The sequence below is a fragment of the Hippoglossus hippoglossus genome, chromosome 16 (assembly GCF_009819705.1).
Source record: "Hippoglossus hippoglossus isolate fHipHip1 chromosome 16, fHipHip1.pri, whole genome shotgun sequence".
Taxonomy (NCBI): Eukaryota; Metazoa; Chordata; class Actinopteri; order Pleuronectiformes; family Pleuronectidae; genus Hippoglossus; species Hippoglossus hippoglossus.
The window spans coordinates 11152820-11165002 of record NC_047166.1 but is presented as its reverse complement, the minus strand read 5'-3'; the positions used below and the strand labels follow the sequence as shown (position 1 = coordinate 11165002).

Here is a 12183-nt window from a genome sequence, read left to right as displayed (position 1 = left end):
GAGGCCGTCCCGCCCAGTCTCACAGCACACCGCCCTGGGATTGGACCAGCGCACAAGCGTGGGCGGGACTGTGGATGTCGGCTACGCTTGCCATTGGTGGAATCTGCGTGTCAATCACTCGCTGTGCAGGACCACTTTAAGGCCGTTTGGGTGAAAAAGTCAGGCCCTTATTTTTCACTCCAGGTGAATTGACGACAGAAACCTTCATGGCTGAACATTTCCAGCTCCAGGGACGAGCCAAGGTGGAAACTCGCTGGTACCCCTTGTGTTGGTTTCCACATTTGAACAGTAGATGGCGTAATTATATGCACATTCTGCAGCATCTGGGCCTTTGGGCTGCAGGTGCACAACCAATAACATGGAACTGTTGCAGCTGACGTACTATGTATTGTATGATTAACTAATAATAAATAAATTAGAAATTAAAGCGAAATATAGAACACAATCCTCACACTTTACAAGATACTTTACACAGATATTAAACCCACATACAGACTTTTGTTACCTCCAATAACATGAAACTATAGCAGCTGAAAGACTTGTGGATCCATGTCATTATAAAAATGAATCATAATTCAATGAATTGTATAACACAGCACAAAAATATAGATTAAAATCATCATACTTTACAAGTACACAGATATCAAAACCACACTACTTGTTTTACCTTCAATAACATGGAACTAGAAGCTGGAAGAGTACATGTTGTGCTGCTACAGTGTCGCTAGATAGAAATTTAAGTATTTGATTTAGTTAGTTAAGCTTTATTTCACATCCATTGATCCATATCAGATAATGATAAACACAAAATAAATAAATTAGAAATTACAGCACAAAAATATAGAATAAAATCCTCACACTTTACATGTACACAGATATTAAACTACATACAGACTTTTGTTACTTCCAATAACATGGAACTAGCAGCTGAAAGAGTACATACAAAATAAATAAATGACAAAATACAGCACAAACCCGTAGAATACAATCATCACACTACAAACACACAGGGATTAAAAACACATACACTTGTTCCAGAGTTTCCCTTATGATCAGGCTTTTTGAGTCAGTTAATCGAAACATAACGCTGTTCACAAAAGTCCTTGTTTGGTCTGCAGGTCTGTGCCAGGTAAGTTGGTAAAGGTTGAGTTGTTATTCTCACATGGGTTTATTATAGAATCTCTTTTTAATTAAGATTTTGTGACATATTAAGTGATCCATTGTTATGGCTGCCCATCCTGACAATAAAAATCACAACTTTAAGTGCATAAACAAATTGGTAAAACATTACAAATGTCTCCAAGTTGTTACCTATGGCTGACAAGGATTGCATGAGTAAAAAGTTTTCAAATTGTGCAATAACTTGGCATCACATTCCGAATCCTACCTGTTGCTCACTGCCAGGTATCTGTTGGCATCTGCACAGCCTGTGATCAAAATTGGGGATTTTCTGTAGATTCAAAGGTTCTGAATCTTTCAATTTAAATACAGTAAATTCCTACCCCGCCCCGTCCAGACAGCCCCTCCCCAAACTCCAGCAACATCCCACCGTCTGCGCGCACGGACTTTCCTCTCCATCTCCTCACTCTCCTCAAACTGGACGCACCACCTCACGCTCCGGGAATGGGATCTGTACTTGGTTCAAAGAAAAACTTCCAGTTCTTTCGAGTTTACGCTCTGCAGAAGTTACTTTTCAAACTGCAGGGATAGTTGTTACTGCAGGGTGTCCGCAGCAAAGAAGAGCCGCTGGCCAATGATCTCCAAGACGCACCAGGCGTTCTCTGACTGTCAGGGAGAGTTTCAGATGCTGGGAATCAGTGCAGCACAACAAAGGGGTCTCCAGTCCGTTTGATTACGCAGAAATCGTCGCAGTTTCACTCCAAAGTTAATGCGAGGCGTGCGTAAAATACTTGTGCGTAAAGTTGGAGCTGTTGCGCACGTACCAGTGTTAGTTCTAGCGGAGCAGCGCGTATAACAGACAGATACTTTGCTAAATATCAAATCTGTGCGACGTGTTAACACCTTGGCAGCCATGGCAAGATGGTTCAGAGATTTCCCCATCAACCTGAAGAACGGAAGCGAAAGGGTCCGCTCGGCCTCTGAATCAGGTTCTCAAACTCGGACCAAACCTTCGTTTTCTCGAGACAGTTTGAAAGTTAATCAACGCAAGGATGGAGGAGTTGGGGGGTTGTTAGCGGGGAGAAACAGGAAGAATTCGGCTACGGAATTGGGTCGTAACAACGCTGGGTCTGGTGGGACCGTCTGGGAGAGTCTCACTTATGGGAAAGGTCGCAAGAACTCCAAGATCGAGGCCACGGGGACACCAGACGAGAACCGCCAGGTCAGGACCTCGAGTCTGGCGCAAGCGTACATCAGCAGGATGATTAAAGTGGACAAACAAGACAAGACCCCCAAACTCAACGGGATCAGTGAAAAGAAGCAGCCTGACCACGAGAAGAGGTCTGACATCAAGACAACGGTGAGTAACTCAAAGAGATGGAACCAAAGTTAATGTAAACTCACTTTTTGATCTTCATATTTCATCTGCTAGAATCAAACCATGAAAGTCAGAGGTGGTTTTAGCAGCGTGCAGGTTAAGAGTCAATAAACGGAATGGTGTAAAATACAGATTTCACTGTGGGGCTTGATGTCAGTGCCTCTCTTTGTGTCTTCCCTCCCCACCTCAGTTCATAAACCTGTACTCAGTTTCCATCGCTCTCAAAAGAACACAATGCAGATTTACTACATTGTGTGACATCAAACAGGCAAACACAATGCACTGACCTCTTTGCACAAGTATTTCCGCATTTCCCTCCATTGCTTGTCACTCAGTCATGGACACCACACACGCACATGCACGCACACGCAACACACACACACTATAGCGTATCAGATCCCTCTCTCCCTGTTGACTCTGTTGTCTCCGGGTGAATGTAACATCTGAATAGGTAGCAGGGCCTCTGCATTCTGTTTTTCTGACTGTGTATATTTTCCCTTCTCACACACAGCTGATTATCCTGGAGGACTACGCCGATCCTTTCGATGCAGAGAAAACCAGGGAGCAGAGGGAGGCTGAGAGAGCTGGAGTGAATGATGGGTACATGGAGCCCTACGACGCCCAGGTCATCATTACAGGTGAGGTCCGGGTCATCACCCGTCTCAGCAGTTACATTTAGAGAAACTGACATTGAAGACAAAATATACTCTAAGCAAAATCCAAACTGCATATTCTGACGATGGTGCCGTTAAAGGAAATGTTTGACTTTACAAATGCACATGAGTGCACAACTGGATTATATTCGGGGTCACTTTTTTACACGTCTCTGCACTCACACTATCTCACACTCGTGCTAATTAAGTTTTAAAGGGACATAGAGACAGGTTAGACCCTCAGTCTCTGCGCTAACTTCCCTCCTGGCTGGCGGTTGCTATAGGAACAGTATTGTGCAGGGACAATGGGTGCAGCTTCCTCTTCCAACTTCCTGTCTCCTGCCTCTGTTTCCTTTGCCCCATTCTCTTGATAGGAACTTGGCCCCAGTGCCCCCCCTCTCCACTCACACACACACTCATAGACAGACATATTCACACAATACTTTAGTGTCCCGTAAATCAAAAGACCCCCCCTCAACCTTCCCCATAACCTACTAACCCCCCTCCACCTCGACTCCCCTCACCCTCTGCCCTTCGCTCAATCACTTCCCAGCAGTCAGGAAGTGGCCTGGTCAGCCAGCCAATCAGCAGCTGTGTTGACCTTTTCTTCCTGTAGGTCCATTGTTTGGTCACACAATAGTGCAGACACGCAGGCTACCTGTCCGACAGCAGGGAAACACAAGTGAAATTCCTAAAAATGCAGCGACCTCTCATAACAAGCACAACCTAGAGGGCACCATGCATCAAATGTATTTTAAGAAAACATGGAAAACTCAAATAAAACACTTTGCCAGTGTGACCTGTTTGACACCTGCTTTGTTTCTTCTTTTTTTAAAATCTTTTATTTAATGGTCTGTATTTAGTGCTTTTCGAGTCTTGATGCCCACTCCAAGTGCTTTACAGTTTCGCCATTGACACATTCACACTGACACTAACTCCATAAACACAGCTGTCAGGAGCAATTTGGGATTCAATGTCTTGCCCAAGAAAACCTTTGATGGAAGTGTGCCAGGGAATGGAGGTGCCAGGGATAGAGCCACTGACATTCACAGCGGAAATTACATTTCTATCAATTTGGAGGCCGTTTGTCAGGTACAAAATATAAAAATATAAAAATCAGGAAAGCCACTTATGGATCAAGACACAAAGAAAAACTTAACAAGAGAATGTTACATAGCTGTGAGTCCTTTGGACAACGTTTTTTCTATCGTTATATGTGGTAAAATCCTACACTTGAAAGCTGTTAACCAACTAATCATGTGACCTTCTGCTGTAGAGGTCCGCAGACGTGGCTCCAAAGACCTCTTGAAAGTGTGTGTCCTGCTGGACCGCGGCCACAGAGAGAGGAAGGGAGAAGAGGGGAAGCCCTCGCCTCCAAACATCTACGACACGCCATATGAGGGCGGACTGGAGGGCGATAGTGAGGGGGTGTGGATCCCTGTCACACGACCGGAGTCTGACGTCCGTCCCGCCGGAGAGTACGAACTGCCCTGGGAGTGGAGAAAGGAGGACATTGTCAGAGCGCTGTCAGGTAGAGAGAGGGAGAGGGGGATGATGGGAGGGGCGGGGATGGGGAGGAAGGATGCCACAAGCTTTATTTGCACAGTGATGCCACAACAGCTTTGCGTTTGCTTCAGAGAGGAAACACAACAATCCAGCTGAATCAATTTCCAGAGACATGTTTACTTTGGTTGCTCTGGTATGCTTTGATAGAATTCTGTTATGAAAGCTTGATATTGTCTCTTTTGCTTCCTTCAGCTCAATTCGAGGCAGTGGACTGTTCTCCCACTAAAGAGAACAGCTCTGCCTCCAGCCGCCAGCAGCAGCAGCAGCAGCAGCAGATGCAGCAACAACACACCCTGAGGCAGAAGAACTGGAACCATAAAACCCTCATCTCCTCTTCTCCGTCCTCCTCCTCTTCTCCCACCTTCCCCTCCTCCCCTATCCTCAAACTTTCCCCTCTCACACCCCCGTCTCCCTCCTTCCCCACACTCAAACTCTCACCCTCATCCAGCCCCAATAAACCTTCACCTCCATCCCCTACCTCCCTCAGTGCCCCACTGGATGGGGATGAAGCTAAATTGGACCCCGGCCTGCCCCTTGAGAAGCAGAGGTAAGAAGAGAGAAAACACTGTAGCTCCCAAACTTGATAAGACTGACACACAGAAACCTACTGTATCTAGTTGTCATCAGGCAAATGTACAAAATGACGTTTAAATTCATAGTGACATAGAGAAGGTATTTCTGACAACACTATAAAGAGCCACTAGACTGAACTGACTATAAAACAATATAATGATAAAAGAAGGAAAAATCCACCTAAAAAAATGTAAAGAATTATTCAAGTTAGCTTAACTGCTTTTATTGTTAGAAAGAAAATTATCTTTGAGAAAAAAATATATAACATGTATTTAGACTTTTTATTTGATCCATGTCCCATCCACTAAAATTAAAGAGGTAGGATGTATGACCCATACTTCAGCCAGCCACCAGGCGGCGATCGAGACGCTTTGGCTTCACGTTTGGAGAGCCATCATATCGTCCATCTTTATTTACGGTCAACGATTTAAAGAAATAAGAGGTGACATATTATATAGTAGTAAACAAGTCCTGGCTTCAGATCCAGGCTGATTTTGAACAAGTACATTCCCACAGTCCAAAGATACTTAGGTTTGACAAACTGGAAACTCTAACACATCCACGTGTAAGACTTTAAAGGTCTGTTTGTGTTTTGGTATGTTGATCGATCGTTGACCTCTTATATGCTGGCATGAGCTTTAGCGCCCTGCACAACTTCCAACAGGATTAGTGGATCGACGTCTGCATATTATTAATGCTCATTAAAATCAGCACCACATTTCTCATTAACTGTGCTGCTCTGCTTGTATTTGTATTTTCTCATTAAGGTTCTGTCTTCTACTTGACTGCCTGTGTCAATAAGAAACACTGAGAGAAACAGCGCCCTCCTCAGTTTTGGCTACAAATCAATTCCTCTGTGTAAAGTTGTGAAAGCAATCAAGCAGATTTTCCTGATGGCCCTCTTGGCCAACATCTCATTTGTATTTCACACTTGGCACTTTTGAAAATTTTAAGTGAAATTGAGTACTTATTAATGCAATCATGAGCCAGCAGCAGCCCATGACGTGCTGAATATAAATGCTGGAGGAAGGGGAAGCGTGATAGAATTGACCACAGAGTCTCATTTAAACCGTGAATCCCTTCTCCTCATGTTGTGGCCTTTCTTTTCCTATGGAACTCGCTCAGAGCTCAGAGTATGTTCACATTTGTTCCTCTCATGTTGTGGCTGAATGTCAGTGTGTTTTGCCTCCCAGCATCAAGGCCACATGTTTATACAGGGCTCTCGCCTGTAGCCAGCTGCCAGCTTGTCTCCCTCATAGGTCTCCCATATTTATCCTTATTTATCTCTTTACCCTCTCAAGTTCACCTTTGACCCTGTAAACCCGTTCAGTCCACAACATACAACCGACTGCCTGATTTACGTCCAGTGCAAACCTCCTTTAGCCTGTTTCGTTCCCTCCCGTCAATCTCACTTTCTTCTCTTACCATCATTGCCTATCATTTACTTGACATCTGACTTATCTCCATATGTCAGCGAGCTATATGTCATTGATCTGCTGTCTCTCTGTGCCCCCCCCACCCCCCCCCCCCCCCACCCCCCCCTCTCCAAGCTGGTACCATGGCAGTGTGAGTCGACAGCAGGCTGAGGCTCAGCTGCAGCGCTGCAGGGAAGCCAGCTTCCTGGTGAGGGACAGCGAATCAGGAACCAGCAAGTACTCCATTGCTCTGAAGTGAGTGTGGGGATGTGTATGAATGTTTGTTAATGATGGCACATGTAATGCAACATTTATTTATGGTTCTTCAGTTTGTCTTCAGCTCTGTATTAGTAATATTGGTAAAATTATTCTCCAGTTAATATTTGCAGGTGTCACCGAGATGCTGTTTAAGCCTGATTTGTGCTCTTTTTACTAAGTAGACACAGCATCGGCCATTACAACCTGTAAGGCATTAATGTTAATGCATGAGAATTTGTGCTACACTTCAGACAACAAAGTAGTTCACTAGGATAATCGAGGGAATCCTGTGTTCCAGTGTGCGTGAGTGTGTGTGTGTGTGTGTGTGTGTGTGTGTGTGTGTGTGTGTGTGTGTGTGTGTGTGTGTGTGTGTGTGTGCCTGAGTGCTCATTTGTTGTACACTGCTCATTTATTTGATCGTCCACATCATTAACCCCATTTACACATCCACTGTACTCAGCAAGTCTAATTTTGGGAGAGACTGATAAGAGAGCAGTTTCTTTTTAGTTACAAAGTGCACATTATTCTCTCCAACGTCTTATAACTCTCAACTATAACTATTGCTGAGTCTCTAACTTGCTTCACTGACATTTTCTTTGTGCCTTTTTCCACCAGAACCAGTCAAAGTTGTGTGCACATCATTGTGGCCCAGACTAAGAGCAGCAAGGGCCTGGGCTACACACTGAATCAGAGTAGCTGCATCTTCTCCAGCATCCCTGAGCTGGTTCATCACTACTGCACACACAGACTGCCTTTCACTGGAGCCGAGCACATGACCCTGCAGCATCCTGTGCCCAGGCCGCACTGAACATGCATAAAAGGACAAACAGACACACTGGAACACACGCATAATATGCACAGACACAAGCACAAGCACGTATGACACATTAATGCACAACTTCACACATAATACATGTGTACACATACATGCATACATGCAAAGATGTGCTGTTTTGGATTAAGAAGTTTTGTTTAAGGTCTCCCAAGTGCTACCTAGTGGTCAAAATCGGATACTACAATAAATACGTATCACATTATTATTGCTGACTGTTTCCAATCTGAAATAAACACACGCACGCACACACACACACACACACCACCCTGTACGTAAAGTTACAGAAAAAAACATCTCTTTTTCCTTAGTCTGCAAAATGTTTTTGACCATTACTTAGACAGATCGACTCTCTACCCTGTAAACGCATTCATTTGAGTAATACCTGCACCGATGCACATGAAGCACGGCTCTTACTATAGCCAATATAATAGAATGAGTAAATGGAGACGAGGGTGTATAACTTCCTCTCCAGATGCCTCTACACAGAGGTGCTGACATCATCAATTAGCGCCATTCCATCCTGTTAGGTCTTGGTTTGTGGGATCGATAGCCCTGATTGGAGTATATTCATTCATCCATCTGACACGTCAATCAGCTTATTGATCTATCCTGAAAATCAGGCAGATTTTCCAACCGCTCTGTCTGTCAAGAGAAAGAGCTGTATTGATTAGATGATTAGAACTGGTGTAGAGGGAGGGGTGATGTAACATTACTGTATCCAGCAGGCAAAATTGTTTTAGCGTGTGCAGATAAGTGCACGGACATTTGGCCCATTTACTGGCCTTCAGTGTAATCTGGATATGAAGAATTTATTATTAAAAAGATGTCTTATTGTGAATGCATCCCAAAAAAAATGTACCTGTTGTATGTATAAATGATGTATGTATGATTGTTGGGTCGACCGCACAATGATGTGGGCTGTGTATTGTTGTTGTAAAACATTTATTCAGTAAATAAAACCAAATTCATATTAACTGAAGACAAACAGTGTTATTAATAGACGTGCCTGCAGCAAGAAGTCAAATCTGGGTCCAAGAAAAGCGGAAACTGAAACAGAGATGAGAAGCAAACTGGAGTGATTCTGTGTGCGTTTCTCTTGTAGCTGTAAAATCATTGACCTGAGTATGAAATCAATTACAGTTACACACATACACACATATGTACACTCACACTTTTGTCGTCAACAAATCCCGACAAACCTGAGTACACAGAAGCGCACATACAAAATGCATGCATAAATAGTGAACATACAAATAGCTCTTATTCACACAACCCAAACGTCGGTGTATTTAAATCCTCTGCCGACACACACACCCGCGCATGAAGCTTCTCACAAAGTACGGAGGAGCTTTATCCTTACAATGATGCATGGAGGCATGTGTTTGTGGTAAGATATGTCTCACCAGTAAACACCAGTGTATGGGGTTGCAAGAGTATTTCTCAGAGAGAGACAGAGTGTGTGTGCGTGCATGCGTGAGTGTGTGTGCAAGCGTGAATGTGCCCATGTGTGCATCCATGTGTGTGTGTGTGTGCATGCAGTCCTGTTGTGTGTTTGACAGAGATAGAGAGAGCGTGAGACAGAGAGAGAGAGAGAGAAAGGGAGTCCGATTTTTTTTCTGTTCAGGGATTACCAGGTTGCCATGGTGATTAGTTAGAGTGAGGTAGGGCCATCTCTACAGGGAATGACGAGAGGGAGGAGAGACAGACTGCAATATAAAAAAAAGCTATGAATAACTGTGACTACTGCCATAGTAGCAATGTGCTCCCCCACAGAATAGCCTGCCTGGTTTGTGAATGGAGAGTGACAGCATGTGATGTCAAAGCAGAGCCAGGAAAATATAGAATAAAACCCAAATATTTTCTCTCTCTGTCAGATTACAAATCAGTTTTTATTGATATATTTATTGATCATATGAAACCTCCATAAGGTCGACTCCAAAGAAACCATCAGCAATAGCAGACACTTACTTACTGTTGCACGGGATTGAAAACAGACTTTCCGGTCAAGGAGCCGTCCCAAATCTCGGCCGTCCTGCTTCCCAGAGTGTCACAAATGGCAATGTTACACAACAGCAGACAGTGCCTAACTATCACCCCTCCCTCCATCCGTGTGATCTGTTATGGTTGGTGTGGTCTATGTTCTCTTAATTAAATTATAAAGTAGGTCAAAACAAACAACAAGCCTGGGGTGTCGGGCACATGCTTCTCAATTCTGTCTGTTTTGTTGATAACGTGGAAGTTATATTCAACCGGCCCGCTATCTCATTATTTTTCTTTTGTCCAGCTAAAATCATGTCTCTGAATATTTTGGTGATGTTTTTAGATAAACTGAAAGACTAAGTGTTCCAATTACCTTAAACTGCACAAACTGTTCTGAGCAAGAACAAAATATACACATACAAATGAAAGAGCTTTCTACAAAATGTTACTTAAGTTGAATTACAGCCAAAAATATTTGCAGAGAACAACTGTTACTCATTATGCAGCAAGTCAACTGCGACCTGACAGTGTTATGTAACTGATGTTTTTCAGTTGTTTGTAAGATTACGTTAAGTTTTTTACGCAAACATTTAAAAGGGAATAAAATGGCAATAATCAAAATACAAGTACCTCAAAAATGTCCAGATGTACCTTACTACATCCCACAGATCTTAGTCGTATGGTATTAATCAGTGTGAGATTCATTGGTCAGATTTGTATGTTGTTAATCAAAGACTTGACAGAACCGCAGGAAGTACTCACAGCCACCAGAAGACAGAGAATGACAGCGAGAGAGGAAGGGACAGAGAAATGAAGAGAGAGAGAGAGAGAGAGAGAGCAGGAGTGTGATGGGGTGTTAGGGGAAGACAAGCACTCGTGGGGGTCCCAGCTTTTAAATAATTCAGAGAGAGACTCACAGCACTCAGTGCAGAGGAGGAGCACTGTCAGGTCAGCTCATTCACTGCACAGGAGAGGCAGAGGGGTGGGCGGGGGGGAGAGGGGAGGACTGTACGCAGAGAGGGAGCGGGTAAAGATAGCATGAGAGAGGAAGACATCACTGTGGAAGAGTTTGGGTCTGTGTGCATGCATATGTGCATTTGTGTGCATCGCTTGCACTTATGCACGGGTGCATGTGTGTTTGTTGTGTGCCAGCTGCGCATGTGTGTTCTCCTTTGTGTGTGTGTGTGTGTGTGTGTGTCTGTGATTAAAATCGACAAAATGAAGGAGAAACAGGTCGTTTCCTCCTGGATCTTTCGGGTTTCTCTTAGTCACCACGGCAACCGCCTCCTCCCTCCATCCTGCACTCTTGTTTACTTTGTTTACTCTTCCCCCATCCGCCTCCCACGCTCTTTTGACTCCCCTCCTCCCCCTCCCTCCTGCGTAATGAGTACTGTACCCCTTTTTATTTGCCTCATTTCCTCTGCCTCATCATCCAAATTAGTTGTTTTATATCTCTTTCCCTCTGGCATCCAGTTCTCAGTATGACCTTCTCAGTATATTACAACATCAAGAGGGAGCTGCAAGATCCTACATGTTCATCTTAATTTGTTTCTACCTGGCTAATCATCCTTCTTAAGTCCATCCGCCTACCGATTCTTTCCTCCCTCTCGAGCCGCCATCATTTCCCATCTTGCATGCCTGACTTTGTGACAGTCGATTAGAGGTCACATCAGTTGTCTAGAGGGAAAGAAAACAACCAAATGAACATTTAATGAAATATAAGTCACAGGAAGGGGGGAAATAGAAATGGAAAGAAGAAGAAGAGGAGGAGAGCAGCAAAAGAAGAGGCCATGGAGATAGCCCCTCCAGCTTTTACAGGGTGAAGATTATTCACAGAATAATGACTGCATAAGGCTCAGGCTGTCCCCGTCTGAGAGGTGGTGCGAGGCTATTTTAGTGAGGTGGGTCACATATACAGGGAAACCAGGGCAGGGAGAGTCTCACCTCATGACAGTGCGTAAATCAGACCTTGATTGTGTTTGATGTAAATTACTGCAGGCCCAATTTGATCTTTTTGGCATGCTGGCGAAAAGAAAACCTTATCTCATCACATCTGCAGTGGGTGGTTCCCTCATACAGCTGGGAAAACCTGGATGTAAACTACTAATATCTCATATCTTATCTAATATTCAAGATAAAGCACATGTAGGAGATGAAAAGATGCCATTGAGTCGGACAAGGTCCCTAATGAAGTCGCTCCCAAGCAACAAAAACCCTCTGGAAGTGCCCACAAGTGCTGAATATTATATGGTGATGTGGGCCGGGGGAAGACGCTGGCATGTCTGAGCTGAGGATCCTCTGAGGTATGTGCCACATCCTCCCCTCCTGCCTCACCCCCCCCCCCCCCCCCCCCCCCCCCCCCCCACCACCCTGCTCCTCGCGCGCACCCTCACCGTGTGCCCCGCC

The 12183-nt window shown here is 44.3% G+C and overlaps 1 protein-coding gene across 2 annotated transcripts; it reads left to right on the top strand.

The window, feature by feature from the left end:
* Positions 1-1554: 1554 nt before the first annotated feature.
* On the top strand, positions 1555-8776 carry she (Src homology 2 domain containing E). Of its 2 annotated transcripts, XR_004616489.1 has the most exons (7): positions 1555-2479; positions 3009-3135; positions 4427-4681; positions 4909-5263; positions 6840-6959; positions 7578-7854; positions 7929-8776. XR_004616489.1 is itself a non-coding variant. In XM_034610977.1 (6 exons), exons 1-6 carry the CDS (start codon positions 2033-2035, stop codon positions 7768-7770), a joined length of 1497 nt encoding a protein of 498 aa, XP_034466868.1. In that variant the 5' UTR covers positions 1555-2032; the 3' UTR covers positions 7771-8776. The 2 variants fall into 2 exon arrangements, 1 of the variants encoding a protein (XP_034466868.1); XM_034610977.1 differs by having other exon boundaries at positions 7578-8776.
* The last annotated feature ends 3407 nt before the right edge of the window (positions 8777-12183 follow it).